Source organism: Kickxella alabastrina (genome assembly GCF_025024165.1).
Source record: "Kickxella alabastrina strain RSA 675 chromosome Unknown BX661scaffold_6, whole genome shotgun sequence".
NCBI classification, from domain to species: Eukaryota; Fungi; Kickxellomycota; class Kickxellomycetes; order Kickxellales; family Kickxellaceae; genus Kickxella; species Kickxella alabastrina.
This window is the reverse complement of record NW_026251477.1, coordinates 457,230-475,572: the sequence shown is the minus strand read 5'-3', so window position 1 is coordinate 475,572 and position 18,343 is coordinate 457,230. Positions and strand designations below refer to the sequence as shown.

General features: G+C 46.7%; 6 protein-coding genes across 6 annotated transcripts; 2 read left to right on the top strand and 4 right to left on the bottom strand.

Annotated features, from left to right (window-relative positions):
• Positions 1-375: 375 nt before the first annotated feature.
• BX661DRAFT_179682 (uncharacterized protein) lies at positions 376-1,584 on the bottom strand (the record flags this gene model as incomplete). The annotated part of the gene is given in 2 exon segments (XM_051535273.1): positions 376-1,486; positions 1,500-1,584. The coding sequence occupies 2 exon segments, from the start codon at positions 1,582-1,584 to the stop codon at positions 531-533; spliced, it is 1,041 nt and encodes a 346-aa protein (XP_051393113.1). The 3' UTR covers positions 376-530.
• A 589-nt stretch (positions 1,585-2,173) lies between these two features.
• On the top strand, positions 2,174-3,221 carry BX661DRAFT_179681 (uncharacterized protein; the record flags this gene model as incomplete). Its single annotated transcript, XM_051535272.1, has 1 exon — positions 2,174-3,221. A coding segment is annotated over exon 1 (457 nt), but the record flags the coding sequence as incomplete, so codon positions are not given.
• A 1,315-nt stretch (positions 3,222-4,536) lies between these two features.
• BX661DRAFT_179679 (serine/threonine-specific protein phosphatase PP1 catalytic subunit) lies at positions 4,537-6,877 on the bottom strand. The gene is made up of 2 exons (XM_051535271.1): positions 6,549-6,877; positions 4,537-5,691 (listed from the first exon to the last, which is right to left on the bottom strand). The coding sequence occupies exons 1-2, from the start codon at positions 6,598-6,600 to the stop codon at positions 4,817-4,819; spliced, it is 927 nt and encodes a 308-aa protein (XP_051393111.1). The 5' UTR covers positions 6,601-6,877; the 3' UTR covers positions 4,537-4,816.
• Positions 6,878-7,458: 581 nt separating this feature from the next.
• On the top strand, positions 7,459-9,683 carry BX661DRAFT_179678 (uncharacterized protein). Its single transcript, XM_051535270.1, has one exon. The coding sequence runs from the start codon at positions 7,928-7,930 to the stop codon at positions 9,500-9,502; it is 1,575 nt and encodes a 524-aa protein (XP_051393110.1). The 5' UTR covers positions 7,459-7,927; the 3' UTR covers positions 9,503-9,683.
• Positions 9,684-9,697: 14 nt separating this feature from the next.
• Positions 9,698-11,474, bottom strand: BX661DRAFT_179674 (uncharacterized protein). Its single transcript, XM_051535269.1, has one exon. It carries the CDS (start codon positions 10,973-10,975, stop codon positions 9,863-9,865), a length of 1,113 nt encoding a protein of 370 aa, XP_051393109.1. The 5' UTR covers positions 10,976-11,474; the 3' UTR covers positions 9,698-9,862.
• A 1,225-nt stretch (positions 11,475-12,699) lies between these two features.
• On the bottom strand, positions 12,700-17,344 carry BX661DRAFT_179671 (uncharacterized protein). Its single transcript, XM_051535268.1, has 3 exons — positions 16,866-17,344; positions 16,686-16,728; positions 12,700-16,575 (listed from the first exon to the last, which is right to left on the bottom strand). Exons 1-3 carry the CDS (start codon positions 16,925-16,927, stop codon positions 13,066-13,068), a joined length of 3,615 nt encoding a protein of 1,204 aa, XP_051393108.1. The 5' UTR covers positions 16,928-17,344; the 3' UTR covers positions 12,700-13,065.
• Positions 17,345-18,343: the final 999 nt, after the last annotated feature.

Sequence of the window (18,343 nt, the reverse complement as noted above, 5' to 3'; positions counted from 1 at the left end):
CAAAATAAGTGGAGAAAAAAAAAAAGGTTGGTCAATTGGCTGTTTGGGTTCACATTATATCTATTTTTTGCAAGGCCTGTTGAATTCTGCTGCTTTTTACTCTTATTTTATTTTATTCACCACTATACCAATTAAAAAGGAATGACTTAGCTTTGTACATGTTTCTTCCTTTATGAAAATATTTCTTTTAAATTTATTTCTCGTTGAAATCGAGAATTAAAAGCTACAAACGATAATACAATGCCACACAATTTGGGATGAAAAGCAAACGTTATATCCTTGTTTGTTTGTCAATAATAAAGGGGATTATTCAAAGTCCGCAGTTAATTTTTATCAAAAGTCTAGCATACTGTTTAAAAAAGTATTGACATTTATGGCATTTAGCATTATTCTACATTAATTTGGTATTAAAGAAGCACAAATTAACTGTAAAATTGGAATACATTGCGTGATTGGCAGTGTAGGCTATTTGGATGTATTGTATGAAGACCTAGTAGCATATTGGATGCCTTTTATATTATAGTAGAATACTAGCAGCCAGTCAGCCTGCGTTTGAGCTTTGCTCCGCCAATGGCACCAAGAACAAAGTAAATGAGGCCTACCAAAACCATCATGCTGCTGAACGTGACGACCAGCGGAAACAGAATACGCGCAAACTGACTTCCCTCTCTGTCCTTCTCCAAGCTAATCAGTGCGCTGTCGCCAAGAACAAACATTGAAATAACCAGCTGGCTCATCCCCAGTCCCTTCCAAGAGCGCTTGTTGCTGTACATTGGGAAATGGAAGTGCACCTTTTTGGGTAGCGACCAGTCGCAAAGAATGAAAACTACAAGTGCCGACATTAAAAACAGTCTGCAAATGAATAGGGGAATGATTAGTATGCTGATTTTGCTTAACAGCATATAAGCCTGCATCCCGCCAATGCTTGACAACAGCATTAACCCCGTTAATGTGTGAATGCTGCGCAAAATAATTAGCAAAGCCCGAGCCTTTTTGCCAAGCGGAGCTTCGGCTACGAGCGGCTCGTTTATTTTGACAGTGCTGTGGTTAGCCACAGTCCGCTGGCTGCTGACAGAAGCCGAGTGAGCAACGGAATTTGCAATTGTAGGGTGGGGCGGGAGAAAGCTAGGAGTGGGGCTTCTGCTGTGGGCCAAGTGATTCTGGTTGACATATGTCCTGGTATTGTCAGCCGTGGTCCACTGGCTCTCGTAGCCGCCTGCATAGTAGTTGACGCTGGGATCCTCGGATTCGTAGCCACGGCTGCTTGGCACCAGCGAGGACTCTGACCCATGCTTACTTCCAGATCTGCCAACGCGTGTCGGGCTGTACTTGTTGATAGGAATGGCCATTTCTAGATAATGCTTTTGTAAATGAGTTTGAGCGGGTGTTTGGGTTGAGTTGATGAAAATGCAATGCAGTAATGTTGATGATAATGAAATGAAATATGTGAGAAGAAAGAATTTCCAAGATTGATGCAGCACACCATCTTTGTTTTATACGTGAGCGTGTTGTTTGAGAAAACCCCAGACTGGATGATCTGTCTCCGCAGCACCTTGTCTCGTCTACAGCCGCTTTGCAGCCCATGTCCCTTTTGTTTTATTTCGGCAACGCGTCTGACATTGGAAGCACACACATACATGCATGAAATCCGAAGCCTATGCAAAAAATTGAGAGAAGCCAACAATACAACGCACGGTCTTTCAAACAGTCCGTCGCCAATTGTATTGTAATATTCTAATTTTAACAATATATGGCAAAGACAAAACCACTTTCATGCGCCTTTATTATATGCCAGTATTTTTTATTGTGACGAATGGCTTATTGTGTTGAATGCTTGTTATGTCTGCGTTTAGCCGCATGACATACATGTCACAAATCGTAAGCGTACAATATAAAAAAGCTGAATGTTGAAGCATGTTCGCCAATTCCAAAGCAAAATAGTTGCATTGGGTTTTATACTTATTTTTCAATGTCGCAAACACAGTCAATCAAATAATGAGCACAAAGGACACATGCATTTTCTTTTCACAAAACTAAGCAAAATAACAAAAGAACGCGGGACATAGAAATAAAGGAGTGGTGCTACTTTATAATTTTCTTTCTGACATTCTTCACTTTGAATTTTACTTTGAATATTCCTTTTATTTTCTACGCTTATATGCATTTCACCTTGAAAAACATAAAATTATTTTTCTTAGACTCACGCATTGCTTGTTAATTTTCAACCTTGCTTATTATTATTTTGTTTTATTGTATATATTTTATTTTTACTTATTCCGTTATTATTATTCTCACAACTCATCAGTATGCCTTCAGTTTTCAAAACCATCATGGGAAATAAACCCCAACTAATCGCGACACTACTCGCATTTCTAGCCAATGCGTTTATTGTCGTTACGACCGCCTTTTACTTTATTCTGGACGGAAGATCAACAAACCAAAAGCCATCCACATACTATGTGACGTACATTGCGCGTGTAATCAACATGATAGCGGTTATCAGCAACTTTATATCAATTGTCATGCACAAAAGGTCTCCCGCAAAGGACATTATGCTATACACCGCACTGAAACACGGCGGTATTGTTGTTTTGGCCGCGTGCATACTCATTTTTGACCCCATGACAAATATCGCCCTGGAGAACATGAATGGCATAGGCGAGCCCGCAAGGTCCCTGTTCATCGCTGCTACAATTTTTGCTGCGCTCTTCTTCGGAGTTAACTTGGTGTTTGTGTTTGTCAAACCAAAAGTTTCCAAAATGAAATAGCCCGAATTCGGGTCGAACATAGGTGTATCACTGACATGACTTGCAGACGTTCAACTTCAGCTTTTTTATACATTGCCTGTCCATATAATTGCTTAAAATATATATCAGTTATTTTTAAATAGGCAATACACCTCAGGTAATTCATCATAGATATTTTCCAACCACACCAATTATTTAAGCAGAGTATGCATGCTATTATGAAAGTGTGGCTAAAATCCAACACATACTTCTAACTCGCTAAATAATACCTTGTCGATCTTTAGAGGTGGCAATTATTTGGGTCACGCCCTATTGCCTCTTGTGAGCTGCATCAACCTGCCGTCTACTATTTTTGCTTTTTTCGTTTTTCGGAATTTAGCTTTGAAAAATTAAAAAAAATTAAAAATTGCAACCGGTGCCAGCCAGCCAGTCAGCCCGCCACCCAGTACGCCCGCTTGTCATCTTGCTCGCTTGTCAACCTGTCTGCTAATTATAATATAAATACAAGTCAAAAAAGAACAGATTGGTATAAAAATTCAAATATATGTAGACAAATTTATTTACCCGAATATGTGCGTGTTGGCGGTCAATTAAAAATGTGTTATCTGAAAAGAAAAGGAGAAGAGAGAGATATGCATTTATTTTATATTTCAGCTGTCTTTGTATTTTGGCTGGTTGCTGATCATCAAAAAATTATGATGCCAAAATTAAAATACATCACGCGACATTGCTGGTGCATATAATCTCATTTTTTTGATATTGTACGCACGCTGCGATTTCACAAAGTGGGTTTTCCTTAGTGTTATTCGTAGTCTCAATAAAATATACATTTAGTAAACACGGTAAAATTGTTGTTGCGCAGCCCAAGGATATGTAAGTGGATGTTGAGATCGAGAATCGTGAAACAAGCTCCCATCTGCATGCTGATAGATCAAATAATTTTCTAGCATATATTACAACCAGAGTTTGATAAAAAATACAATAGCTTGGTCAAAACTTTAACTGTTCTAAGTATTAACAGCAAATGAATCAATGGTTATTTTCTTTTGCGCTTAACACATAGAAGGACGAATAAAAGGGAAGAGATGGAAGATTCTGTCATTTGTTCTCCTTGTGGAGAAATAAACATATTTTGTCTGTAACTACCACTTGTAACACATATGTCAGTGAAAAAATCGAGGTTATTTGATGAAATAGTGCACAAACCAACTTTTCAGTACAATTTTATTGTATAATAGCAGAGATATTATACAGTCGTAATTGTTTATAATGGTTATTAGAGTCTGTCAGAAAGCACAATTAAAAATCGTTTAAATTCATAAATCGAATGCAAAATAAAAATTATTCATTAAGCAAAATAATAAAATATAATTATATAGAATATAATAAGCGAGTGAAAGTATTTGAATTATTTTTCTTAAATTTTTAACAGCTGACTTATATACATTAGTTAAAATGTTTTTTTTTGGAATTTTCAGATATTTATAGTGAAGGTCTAAATTTTCAAGGGGGAATTTAAAAAAAAAGTTTTCACGCAAAAAGGCATCGTCAGAGTTGGCTGAACCCAAGTATACAGCGACACCCGATACTTTGCCCGAGACCTTGCCCAAGCCAAAGCCAAAGCCAAAGCGTGTGCACAATAATCCATTTCCCCTGATTCTTCTCTTCAAAAGAAGCAGCGAACTGATTAATATTGACACTCGTAGTGGTCTATTGCCATTAGTTTCTAAACACTATGGGGAAGGATGTCAGTTTATAGTATATTTGTAGCCTCATTATTTTCTTATAGTGTAGAGAAAACAAGTTTATTATGTTGATTTCAATACTGACAAACCAGTACAAACAGAATAAAAAAGAAAAGAAAGGTATAAAATGATAAAAGAAGGAAAGACAAGTGAGCGTGCGTAGGAAAGAAAAAAGATATTGGGGCAACAAAAGACCCTGTTGATCGGCTCCTCTCAACGATCCGAGTATCGGCAAGCGCGTGAACGAGCAGGCAGCCTTGTTGGCCAAACAAGTGATTTCTTCCCTTTTCTCTCTAGCAACAATAAAAATTTGAAGAGGTCAGCTCAGCGACGTCGGTTGCCCCGGGTCTTCTTCTCCGCGGGCTTTAGGATTTGGAATGAGCACATCAGCGTATCATCGACGGACATCATGGCGCCAGCATTATCGAATTCGCCGCAGTAGTTGGGCGCAGAGAACAGAGTAACCAATTTGCGCTTGGCAAAGAACTCGTAGCCGTCCTCGACGACTTGGTGAGCACGGCAGACCAGGTCCAGGTCGTGCTTTTGCAGGAATTTGTATACAATATCAGGGCCAAAAGTGAAAGACACTCCGCGATCGTTTTCGCTCCATCCAGTGATCTCCTTGTCAGGGTCGGACCACAGCAGGTCGCACAAGAGACCGGTGTCGGGAACGTCTGTCGGGCGCATAATGCGCTTGATCTGGTCCATGCTGATCAGATCGGGCGAGAGACCGCCGTGCATCGAAAAGATCTTTTCGTCGACAATGGCCGCAATGGGCAGGCAGTTGAAACAGTCCGTAAACGTCTTCCACAGCTTGATGTTGTATCTCCGCTTGCATTCATCATAGAAGCCATAGATGCGGTTAATGCAGGCCGACTCGTGGTTACCGCGCAGAATGAAAAAGTTCTCGCGGTACTTGATCTTGTATGCCAGTAGTAGGCATATTGTCTCCAGAGACTGCTTTCCGCGATCGACGTAGTCGCCCAGGAACAAGTAGTTGGCCTCGGGCGGGAAGCCGCCATATTCGAACAGCCGCAGCAGATCGTAGTACTGTCCATGGATATCACCGCAGATTTTGATCGGAGCCTCGAGCTCGAGCAGAACCGGCTGGCTGATGAAGATCTCGCGCGCTGTCGTGCAGAGCCAGTGGATCTCATTCTCGCTCAACTGCACCTCCTTGCCGGGTCGAGAGCCGCGGACTACCGTTTATTTAATAATGAGAAGGCCAATGTGTAGAAACGAATATGTGTGTTAGCGTATCTCTGCAATTGCTTTCGAGCAAAATCAACAGCGGCACCGCATATAATGGCATTAGCATGCATGCGCCCGTTATTTTGTTCTCATTTTGGGTATAAAGTTCTGACGAGGGCGGAGTCCCTTCCCTTTTAGCAACAAGCTGAGAGGAAGCGGCTATTTGGCAATTGTTCGCAGCAAGATGGTAGTAGAAATAAAAGCGGAAAATTGAAGGGAAGCTAACAAAGGCAGCCATTCTCCCGGTGCTTATACCTCGGTGTCAAGGTTTGGAAAGGTTGATTTGTATAATAAAAACCACAATGCTCGATTGTGTACTATGAGACAAGAGAAAAAAGGGACAAAGCGAATGATAAATGCTGAAAGTTTGGCAGCGCCAAAGGAGTAACAGCGTACTATGGCTATGTAGTTATAGAGCAGCTCATAAATCGACAGCAGCAGCAGCGACGACAGACAGAGCCAAAGCAAGTACTAAGTGTAAAGCAATTATAATACATATCAACGAGACAGAGTATAATTTGGCTGCTCTACACAAAAAACAAATGCACCAGATGTCGGCAATTCGTGGCAACAGCGCGCCCAGGAGAACTGAATTCAGAAAAGGTAAAACCGGGTTCAGCACCTCCACCAAGTTTAAGCATTCACAGCGACACCTCATGCCACAGCAAGGTAAATATTACGTTATTCAAAAAAGGACAAGTGAATTGCAGCAGAGCTTTGTGTCTGGCGCAGTGAGCGGGCTATGGCAGCAAATGAGCGCATAATAACGAACTGGGTGGGTGCGGATAGTTGAAAAAGAACGTACCTTCCAGGAGTCGCTGAATAATAGTGTTGACATTCACGCTGTCATCCGACATTTTCCAAGAAAAAGCGAGTTATGGATTTAGTAAAGTGTTGAAAAGTGTTGAAAAGATAGATAGATAGTAGAGGGTAAAAGTATCTAATAGGGAAAAAAATAAGTATAGACTCGTGCTCAGCAATATATTTTTGAACAGAAAAGTGTGTGGGTTTGTCAGAAATTATAATGCGCCTTTTTGGGTTGTGTATGAATAAAAAAATTGCAAAGGCGTGCTGATTGCAAGTTGGTACCAGAAAAATAAAGGGAAATAAAGAAAACAATAAACAGGTGCTGAGGAAGAAAAAGAAGAAAAATTGGAGAAAAAATGCTACGAGGAAAAATTGGACTGTTGACCTGTTTCGCTCGGTTCTAGCCTTCGGCTCACACTTTTTTTCTAATGTCATCGTCCAAAAAATGCACTGGTCGCTTTTTTGGCGCCAACTACCAGCCATATTTTATGCTCTGCTTTCTGGTCACCTCTGTGCTGGAGCTGTTGCCAGCCGGTTCGTACTCCATGTGGCTGAATGCCAAATAAAGCAGCAGGTCTGAAATTTTAGTGACCAAATAAAGTCGTCGCGCGAAAAAAAAATCGCGTTGGTTTTCAACAAAAATTTTCTGTATTTTTTTTCATCCGCCAGGCCAACATAAATTTGGATTGCCTCGCTTTTTTTCGTGTAACCACCAATCAGAACCTGTGGTTTTTTCTTTAATTTCGCCGCTCATTTTAATCGATGGATTAGCAGATCAGACCGGCGTATGCGCACTCGGCCCATGCCAATAAATGAGCGCGTGTCTGTCCAAAGTTGCACGCGCTTGTCTCCTTTTATGCTAAGAAAGCCTTACACAATCGAAGCGGAAAGCGAAAGAAACATTCGCTCTCCTTTCTTCTTCCTCCTTTTTTGGCTCTGTATTTTCAATTTCCTCAATATACTCAATTTCCTTCCAACCCCTGGATGGGCTTGCAATTCTAATCTTCAGCAACGCTAATTTATCTATTATATTTGTAACAACGCAGCAATCCTGTTCTTTTTTCTGAAAAAGCCAGACTCCGTAGAAACAATTCTCCTTATTTTGAAACGGGAATTTCCCTCATCCCTTTCGCCCCCTAGTCCATTCCTTTCACGATTATCTTTATATTTATTACCCTCTTTTGGCAACGCACCTCACCCTGTGCTGGGCACTACCCGACATCTAACTTATTTTCTCTAGCAGGCTGCAACAAAATAGAGGTATCGACTACGCAAGCAGCTTTTTTTCTAAAAAAACTTTATAAACAGCAAAATCGGCCGTAGAAACAGCCGTTGCATATTTAGAGTAGGCCATTTATTTAATATTGGAATAGCCATATGATGTCAGCCAACACGTCATCGTCAGCACGGTCTTCGGCGAGCAGCAGCACAGAGCACGCCATCGGCGCCTCCGAGAAGCAAGGCGGCTTCAACCCCATTGCTCCCTCGGCACCGTTTGCCAATCGGGCCGGGCGTCCGGCGTCAGAGATATTTTTTGCCAACGCGCAGCACCCCCTGCCCAAGGCCAAGCACATTGACCGGTGGTTCGAGAGTCTGTCACAGTTCGAGGAGATGCTTGAGGACATGGCCAAGGTCAGCCTGGACCCCGTGTTCAAGGACGAGCTCAACGCCATTGACCAGTGGTTCTCTGTGCTCACCGAGCCCGAGCGCACGTCGGCGCTCTACTCGCTCATGCAGCACTGCTCGGACCTGCAAGTGCGCTTTTTCATCACCATCCTGCAGCAGATGCTTAAGATGGATTCTGAGCCGCAGGCCGAGGCTGCCATTGAGAGCACTGAGAGACACTCGATTGCCGTGCAGGGCGGGTACACCAAGCAGCTCGGACAGTCGCAATTGGGGCAACCGCAGGGCATGCGCATGAGCTACGACAGTGCCGGACACGCGCGTAGCGGTCTGGGCGTTCTGCAGGGCGCGACGGCCGGCGGCTTTGTTGAGTCGCCGAGGCGCACCAGCGGGTTTGGTGAGGCACCCCGGCGTGTTGGCGGGTTTGTCGACTCGCAGGGGCGGCCCAAGAGCTCGAGCCAGGATGCTGAGGCTAGCTGGCGTGCCAGCCGCGATGTTGGCGGTCAGATTGGCGATCCTATTGGTGCTGTTGGATCGCGGCGCGGCAGCGGGGCGCTGGGCGCGCACCAGACGCCGCGCGCCAGTGTTGATATGGAGCCGAAGGACTTTCGGTGGTCATCGCTTACCGAGACCATGGAGCCGTTCGAGAACATTGGGGGTGATACCAATGCATCGGCTCTGACGCACATGCTTGAGGCCAATATGCATCGTTCCAGCGGAATTGCCGCGCGCCGCTCCGTCAGCAACCGCCTCAGCATTGCTGTCAAGTCGCCGCGCGAAACCATGCAGGCACAGCTCCCGCAGCAGCAGCAGCAGCACCATCAACTGGCAACCACTCTGTCACAGATGGCCTTGTCCTCTTCCTACCAGGCTCCCCAGCAACAGCAGCAGCGCCCGCCTTATGCCGCTGGCTTGATGAGCGGGTCACCGCAGCTGCTGCCGCACCATGCCCCGGGCTATGGTGCCCGCATGCTGCCACCAGGCTACCACAGCAACACCGGCAGTGCGGCCAACTCGACAGCCACCACGCCTGTGCGTGCCGGCTTCCCACGCACAGTCACCAATGCGTCGCAGTCACCGGCTGCACTTAAGCCGCAGCCGGACGCGCCTGTCGACCTCAGCCTTGTGCGCGACATCCCTGCGTGGCTGCGCAGCCTTCGTCTGCATAAATACACTGAGAGCTTTGCCGATATGCCATGGACCGAGGTGGTTGCTCTCAACGACGAGCAGCTGCAGGCTAAGGGAGTTGCTGCGCTGGGCGCCCGCCGCAAGATGTTGAAGGTTTTTGAGGCCGTCGCTATCGAGCTCGAGAAGGGCAACACTGTGTAATTTAACCATCGGCACTCCATCCATTCACCCATTTATCCATTTACTCATTCATATATCATTATCTTTATTCTATATTTATTTACAACTCTGTGTATGTCTGTCTTTATATCCGCATTTCTGTCAATGTGGCCACATCCAATGCCATACAATGTTATGAGTTCGATATATGGTAAATATCGACTGAGCCAAAGAAAATTTGTGTACAAAGTGGGGTTGTTTTTTATTTAACAACGAAATATTATAGTAAGAATATGAAATAATAATAATGCAAATGATGATGTGGTGGCGGTGGTGGTAGTTGCAAATAAAATAACAGCGATTGCTCAACAGAGCCCCTCTGCCTCCGTCTCACTGCCGCCCTTACAGCTGCCAGCGCGCGATTTGGTTGAAGCGGTGCGGTGCCGACAGCACGTCCGACTTGAATGCCAGCTCGTAAAATGCAATATCCCACAGGTTGCGAGCAGAGTCAAACACCCCGCTGCCATGACCATGAATAATATCTCTAGCCATGACATCCAGGGTTCGCGCCTGCTCGACCGACATCAGGTTATTAGTCTTGACATGCTTATTGTAGTACGCCAGACTAATATGACCCATGCGCTTTGCTCTAATTCTGGCCTGCGGCACAGCCTTGACGACGCCATCGACAATCCAGCGGAATGCCTCGGGTGTCTCCAGTTTCACCTCAATTTTGTGCGTGCCCTCATGGGGGTAATCGTAGGCTGTGGACACTTTTTCTACCCGTGGCACGCCCATGTCACGCATCTGGCCAACCAATCCCTGCAGATGGCTGGCAATCCGCACCAGGGCCACGCCCGAGGGCTGGCCACCCAAGGTGTGGTCGTCGAGGTCGATGAAGCCAGTCATGGAGCTATGTGGGTGGTACTGATGTGCCTCCGTGTGTCCAAAGGTTGCTGCTGAATCTCGGAAGAACCTCTCAATGGCCATGTACAATGGTGTGCCGCGACGAGGCTCCAAATAAACGATGCATCTGCGGGTGCCACCGGTCGAGTGCCAGAATGGCAGGCTGCGCAGCGGGCTTGGCAGCATTAAAATGGGCAAATGGGCGTTGCCACTGCGCAGCCTAATAATCACCTCGTATGTTGCTGCTTCTGTCTCGTAGTCGCCTTCGTGGCTGCAGCATCCTGCCACACTATGTGGATGTGCGTCCGCCGGTCTGACTTCGCCAATAATAGTTGCCAACCTGCTGCTGTCAGTCCCCATGCTCAGATGCTCGTTCATTAGCCGGCCGAAAGGCATTGTGAAGGCATTGGCTGTGCGAATGGCTGGGTAATGCGTTGCAACAGCCATTTCGCCGCCTCCATTGAGTAGCCGGTCGGCATGCTGGGCGTTGGTCATTCGGAATCCCCCAGTTGTGGCTGGTAGCGAGGTCGAGGGTGGTGTCATGTGGTTGCTGTTGCTGGTAGTGGATAGTGAGAAGGCGACGGGCGATAGAGCCATTGATATTGCCATCCTCGTGTTGGTGCGAGGAAGGAGAAAATTAGTTGTGGGAGTGTTTGTGTGTGTGAATAGGAAGGAGGAAAAAAGGGTTGGATTAAAGTGAAAGTGAAAGAGGCGATGCGGGGGGCAAATATAGAAAAGAAGGGACGAGAAGCAGACGCCCTGGAACGTCCTATTTGTACAAAAAAATTATGTTTGCGAATGGATAAATTGATTACGGGCTTTCAAAATTTGCCTGCATGCGGTCGCTATATGACGCTATATGTAAAATAAGAAATAAATGTATCAGGGTGGGCTCAATTGTTTTTTGTATATGCAATAAGGTCCCCCTTGTTCTCCTTTTTGGTATTCAGAAGCCTACGTGACTGCTTCAAGTTTGCATGTTGTTCAGCAGACACGAAAATAGAAATAATGTAAGCGATGGGGGCGACGATAAGCAAAAAAAATCTATGACACGACGTTGGTGACTCAAGTAATAATGAAAAAGTTTGTTTAATAGTAAAAAAAAAAGGCAATGTTAATGTTTTTGTTGGAAGAAAAAAAGGGGAGGCTTTGTTGTTCTTCAGCCTGGTCGATTATAAATAGCAAAAAAAATGCAAGCGTATTAATATTTATCATGTGTGTTCCGGAATATTTTCATGCGCACACTGAATAAAAAATTTTGTTGCGATTTCTGACTTTATTGAGAACCGCGCACTTGTTTTATTTCCTTGCTTCCGTTTCAATTTCTTACTGGGCTGGAAGCAAAGGAGTGAAAAAGCAACTAAAGGGGAAGGGCGCAAGGAGTGAACTTTGCAATCGCCTGTTTAAAATAGGGGTACGTTTTCGGACAATTTTTTTAATTTTTTTCTGGCACGGAGGAAATCATTTTTCTCTATTTTACACTTCTCACTCGGCTGATCACAGCTGGGCGGCATGAGATGTGGTGATATGATAGAAAATGTCGCTTGGTTTAGCGTGGGAATTTGCGGCGAAACACGAATTTTTAATAAGTGGTCAAGAAGGAAAAAAATGACATTATTATTGAGCCCAGTTGCGAATTTTAATTCAATCAATGTTTTACTTTTTTGTTGTTTCATTTGTCGTGTCTGGGCGCCCCATGTATTTCAAAGCAACGATGGCGGGCGATACCGATGATGGTTGCACAAAGCAACAAATAGAAGATGCACAGAAGTCTGACAGCAAGCAATAGAAAGCTGGAAAAATAAAAGAAAAGTCACACCACGATGCAGCGCCGATAATTATGCAGCCATGACCCACAGGTACTTGTGGCGTGTCATAAAATAATAATCGATTTGCCAACAGCAATGGATAAAGAAAAATACATTAGATAAAAACATTCACCCCCCCTTAAAATAGAATTGATCGGTGCTAAATTTGTTTTTTCTTTTTCTTTTCTCGAGGGGGCACTCGGAAGACATGCGCGATGGCCGGTGATAATGCCACCCGATGTTTTTTCGGAGAAAAAAAGGATTAGGCACAGACCAACCTGCAAAAGTTGCTTTAAGTGGTCACTTGAACTCCACGAGTGAGAGGATATTAGTTTATCATGCCCGTTGAATTCCTTGCCTGGTGACCCGCCGATCCCCTGCAAACCGCCATTTTCTCGCACACCTCGAGCAACTTTCCCGGGCAGATAGATATATGGCAAAAAATAAAACACGGCGCTTTATATAATCAATAAATTGAAATCATGCAGCACCATGTAGCAACATATCGCAACTACAAACTAAGGGCAAGAGGAGGCATGTGAAAAAATAAACATCCTTTTAAAAAACCATCCTGAATTTGCATTATGTGCCATGCTATTGCTCCCTGTTCTCTTCCCTATTCCTTCACGTGTCAGTGCAAGTGAGCAAACATATCACTTTCTACATACTGCTGCCACAAATTAATAAATGCTCACATGCTCATTTTCCCCCGATACAGTGACTACAATAAGTATGCACAACTAGAGAACGTTCTTTGCTTTGCACCGATATGCGGAAACTGGGCATGGCAAAGTAAAACAGCCCGAATGCCCGAAAAGGATTTATAGATGTAAAATAAAAAAACAAGGATAACAAAATTAAAAAATTAAAAAAGAAGTCTTTAAGAGACATTTAGTTTGGAATATCGGCCGAGCTCCACACCAGCTTGCGGATAGCCGCGCGCAGGTCAACCACATACTGCTGCTTCTTGGCCAGCACCTCATCGAGTTTCTCCAGATACTCCATGGCCTCGTGCATCTTGGCCTGCTCCACTGAATCAAACCGCAATCCGTCGGCCAAACGCGTCACGGAGCCAGTATTGACATCTAAAAAGTACTTGTCAGTCAGGTTCTGCGGCTGCAACTGCTGCTGCCAGTTGTTCGGGCGCACAGCCGTGCCCTCGGCCTTGCTCCTCGTCTGCTGCACCAAGTGCGCCTGCGTGAATCCAGCGTACGCCGCAATCAGCATTGTCTCCTCCTTGACCGCCTCTGTAGTAACCCGGATCTCTGCCCGGTGCTGGTTCACGAATGCCTCGACATCGGCAATGCGCAGCCCGCCAAACCCATCGCCAGACGCATCGCCGTTCTCAGAGGGCTCGGCCATGACTGCGTCCTCGCTGCCCCCATGGTAGCTGTTTCTGTTGCTGGTCATGCCGCCCTTCCTCTCCTTGGGCATATTGTCGTCCGAATGTATGCTGATCGCAGATGCATACGGCGATGGCGTCGAGGTCACAGGTGCCGAGTACGCGTCAGCACTCGCTATGGTGCCATTGCTGTGCGTGTTGCTTCGGAGCACCTGCTGCCGCGCCTGTACCTGAATAAACCCTGAGTCTCTATCAGAAACTAGCGGGTCTTGGCTAACGCTGTTGCTGCGCGACATTGCCGGCGGTCTCATTCCACGCCCAACAGCCCCAGCGCCAGCAAGGCTGCCTCCAGACGGCGGTCCAACCAGTCGGCGCGAACTCGTGTGATTCGTGCGTCTCCCAGCGTCGCTATCAAAAATGCCGCCGTCGTCGTCCTCGAATGAAGAGCGATGCTGCAACTGTTGTTGCTGCTGCTGCAGAGCCTGGGTATCAGCCACGCTCTTCTTGTTGCGGACAAGCGTACCCGACAGTTTGGACGGCGGCATCTGCTGGCGCATGGTTGGCGGTGACATTGCCATACGCGATGTGACAAAGCTCTTTGCCGCGGGCGACCCATAGGCCCGGGGCGAGCGCAGCGCGTGGCGGGCTTCGTCCAAAAATGCAGGTTGTTCGTCAACAATAGCCGGGGTCTCGTTACTGATGTCGTAGTCCGAGCGATCGTCAAACGAGGGACGGCGGGCATGCTCATACGCACGCCCCGTGTTTTGCTGTGGTTGCGGTTGCGGCTGCGGTTGCTGCTGCTGCTGGCGGCGCTGGTGGTACGTTGTCGCCACTGAAGCAAACTCGTCATCTTCGTCAATGCCCATGTCATCAGCATACTCGTCCTCCTCCCTAAAAACACTTTGCGAGCTGTCCGGATATCCATGACCCGCGCCCTGTATTCCGTAGCTGGCGTCCAGGGACTCGTCGTAGGCGCGATTCGCCGAGTCATCCTCGTAGTCGGCATCAACCTCGGTCGAGTAGTAATCATCTGCGTCCCGCGCACCGTCGTTGGCCGCCTGCGTGCTGTCTCCCGCAGTGCCCGCAGACTTCATCGTCTTGACGCGGTCAGAGTAACGCAGCGTGTTAAGGGTATTCTCTGAGTTAGACGAGTTGGGCGAAATAGTCGCAATCATGCACGCACGTGAGTTTCCAATAAACGAATCCTTGAGAACCTGTGTCAGCTTGCTCTGGCGGAAAGGCTGGTGTTTCTTGCCGAGATCCAGCGCCCGGATGCACTCCTTCAGGGCCAGCAGACTCTTGTTGATTTCGGAGCCTTCCATGATCGTCTGCTTGTCAGCCTTGTCGCCGCGATCTGCGCCGCGCTCATTACCCGCCAAATCGATAAAGTTGAGCTTGCCCTTGATCGCACCCTTGCGCGTAGTGTCCTTCAGAACGATCTGCAGAATAGCATGTGAGCGCGACGAGTCTGAGTTGGCGCCAGTCGACCCGGTGCTGCGACAATTGTTTCCAAAGTCAAAGACGCTCATGAGATCAGCCGGCGACTGAATAAGCACCTCACGCACGCCCTGAATGCAGACGGTCTGGTTGCCATCCTCGCGCGCAAAGATCTTGCGACGCTCGTTGAGCAGATCGTACAGGTTGGACATGTAGATCTCGTAGAACAGCATAAAAACCTGCAAGTGGCGGTTCTCTGGGCGCTGCATGATTCTGAATATGTCATCGGCAGCCTGTATGTACAGGCCGTTCTGCACATCCATCATCGTATAGGTCTTGCCACTTCCCGTTTGGCCGTACGCAAAGCATGTGGCGTTCCCGCCAGTAAAGATATACTCAACAAGCGGCTTGGCCGTACGCTCGTACACTTGGGTGTTATCAGAATTCTCGTCAAAGACCTCGTCAAACAGGAACCTGCTCTCCTCGATGTACTTTGTCATGTCGACCTTGGTTTTAGGCTCCATTACGGACAGCGACCGACACCCGTTGGTAATGACAATATCCTTCTCGCTCTTTTCCCGCTCCTTCCTGTTCAGCGGGCGCTTGCGCACGCACACTCGGATCTTGTCGTTCAGATTTGACAGCCCCTCCTTTGAACCCGATCCACCGCCTGCGCCGTCATCCTTAGACCCGCGATTCGGAACCTTGGGTCGCAGCAACGGCCCATTTGTTGAGCTCGGCGCCAGGCTCCGGCGTTCATTGGCAGGCCGCCTGGCATGCGCGGTCGAAGGGCGCGTGGGGATGCCGTATGTGTTGACTAGCCCACTCTGGCCGGTCTTGCGAACTACGTGCTCCAGGTCATCATCAGGATTTTCGGCGAGCCGCTGTGCCTGCGCAAAGTTGTTGGACCTCTCGAGAATGCCATTGACGCTGGCTGCGTTTGGGCGCGTACCTCTGGGGTTTGCCGTCCCGGGTCTGGCGCTAACTGTGCGCGAGCGGTGGGCAGTGGCCGCAGGACCCGCTTTGTTTACGCTAGATCCAAAATCGTTGCCCAGCATGCTGTTCGAAGCCAGCGCGTTATCGTTGGCGCGTGCAAATCCGAATCCTTGCGTCGACGACATGGGGGCAAGCGTCTGCCGCCGGTTGATTACTGACGGGGTCGTGTTGCCATTTGCCGACAAGCCCTGCCTTCCGATGGTCCTGGGCTCGCCAAAGGTCTGTCCCGAGGAGCCATGGTGCCCAGCCTGCACCGGCGGCGGTGAGAATGAGTTGCTAGGGGCACTTGAGCGCGGAGTCCCGCTGTTTGGGCCGTTAGAGTTGTAAATGCTCGATGGTCGTCTCGTGGGCACACGTGTCTGCCCACCTGGTCTAGTAGAAACGCCCGCGCGGTCATGGCCGGCATCGCGGCCCCTCATGGTGCTAGGCTCTTCGTCGCTGTCAGTAAACCCTACAAACTCGGTGCGTCTGCGCTGGTAGCCCGAGGATCTGGTCGGCTGCTCTTCTTCGTAATGAGAGTCGTCACCCATGTCCATGCTCGCTCTGAGTTCCAGGATCAGTGCCTTGAGGTTTTCGAGGTCGTCTCTGCCATTGATTCCAAGCGTATGCACCCTTGACGGGTCCAGCTACAATCAAAATAAAACATGAAAATGACTTGTTAATAAGCATACATGTCTTACTGGCACTCAGTGCAGATATATCGTAGTGGCATTGCATCATTGTTTTGTTGACTTACCTGCACCAATCGATCGAGCGAGGTGATTCCGCTTCCGTAGAGGCTACACAATATAAAGGGCAAGTGCCACCGGCGCTTAGTATGATGTTTTAGAATAATGTGCCTTGTCGATTATGTTTGGTTGTATTTATATGGATGACAGAAAAATAAGCAAATGAAATAATTAAACATGCGTCTTACCAAGGGTACTGGTGCTCCAGCTCAAACCTGCGGAGGGTATCCAAATAGTCGCTGTTGCTCATAGTAATGCTGCACTTGTACTGATGTGTGCCGAATTCGACTTGTTATTTAAGGTGCAACTATGCAGTAGCAGTAAAGAAAGTCACCTTTACAACCTCCGAGTGTTGATAGCGTCCCAGAAATGCAGTTGGGGAAATTAGACTTTCACTCAATTTAGAATGACAGTAAAAAGTGCACTAGCAAAAGTATCAGTTACTCGGATGAAATAAAAGCGTATTTTTATATTGGCGTAAAGCGAATGAGAAGAAAGTAAAAGAAGGTTTATCGTTTGAAATGAAGAAAAAATAAGTGAAGCGAAAGGTTTGTTTATGTTTTCAAGTGACACTTCACACCAGCCAATCGCTTCAATGTGCCCAAAATTTTCACTTGCAAAAATGTCTTTCCCCCAAATAGGCCTTTTTTCTTAGATTTGCTCAAATCACTGCCAAAAAAATTCAAACTTGTAAAAAAACATGATTTTTTCTTGCACTATAGTAAACGAACATTAGGCTGAAGTGCATTTCTGGATCCAGAACATAGCCTCTTCTTAGATCGGCTGCGTACATTCGGCCCTGATCACAGTAGTCTAGTCTGTCTGTGCGCAATTTATTTGGCGCTGCGCGTCTATTTTGCTGAATTACTCATGGCTCAAACGAGTTAATTGACAATCACCTGCCGTTATTAAAAACTGGAGGGCACTACCGTAATCCCATGGCCCACTCGGCCCTAAGGTGTGGCACGCGCTCAAAAGGCGCACAATGTGACAGATGTAAAATACAAGCTCCTCAAAAAATTACAAATGAAATGAAATTTGATACATACAATCCACGCATTTGTTAGAAGCTTTGGCTTGGAAGCGCTCGCTCCAAGACAATGTACAAACAGCGATCCGTTTTGACCAATTGAGAAATGTAAAGGTGCACTATTTGTAACGAATTACGCACTATAACGGCTCTTCATTGGCAGCAATAGAAAGTATAAATATTTTCCAAAAAGCCAAATTGGCGAATAGTATATTGTGTAGCAAACTGGGGAGCAAATAATATGAAGAGTCGTGTTAATTATAATTACAAGTGCGAAGAGAGAAAAATAAAAGGTCAGCGGCGGCAACAATGTATGCAACAACATTGAATTGGTGATGCTAGTATATGGCTTGGTAAGCCTTTTTGATTTGATTCGATTCGATTCGATTCGATTCGATTCGATTCAGATCATGTCGATGTGGGCTTGCCCTGGTGCATCAACCGCAGCAGCCGCTCCTTTTCCCTCTGCAGCTCGATGATGCGCTGGATAATCTGGCACTCTGCGTCTAGGACCGCCTCTGCCTCTGCCTCCGCCTCTGCAGACAGCGCGGTGTTGTCCAGGACGGGCACCGGCCGCGAGTCATCGTCGCACGTTACACACTGATCGTCTAAAATGTGTGGATAAAGGGTTATCGG

Coding starts and splice junctions, on each gene's coding strand:
- BX661DRAFT_179674 (XM_051535269.1), bottom strand. CDS start 10,975: ATGGCAATATCAATGGCTCTATCGCCCGTCGCCTTCTCACTATCCACT.
- BX661DRAFT_179678 (XM_051535270.1), top strand. CDS start 7,928: ATGATGTCAGCCAACACGTCATCGTCAGCACGGTCTTCGGCGAGCAGC.
- BX661DRAFT_179679 (XM_051535271.1), bottom strand. CDS start 6,600: ATGTCGGATGACAGCGTGAATGTCAACACTATTATTCAGCGACTCCTG. Junction 5,692..6,548: donor TATTCAGCGACTCCTGGAAG/GTACGTTCTTTT, acceptor AATAAACGGTAG/TCCGCGGCTCTCGACCCGGC.
- BX661DRAFT_179671 (XM_051535268.1), bottom strand. CDS start 16,927: ATGAGCAACAGCGACTATTTGGATACCCTCCGCAGGTTTGAGCTGGAG. Junction 16,729..16,865: donor CTGGAGCACCAGTACCCTTG/GTAAGACGCATG, acceptor TATATTGTGTAG/CCTCTACGGAAGCGGAATCA. Junction 16,576..16,685: donor CGCTCGATCGATTGGTGCAG/GTAAGTCAACAA, acceptor TTTTGATTGTAG/CTGGACCCGTCAAGGGTGCA.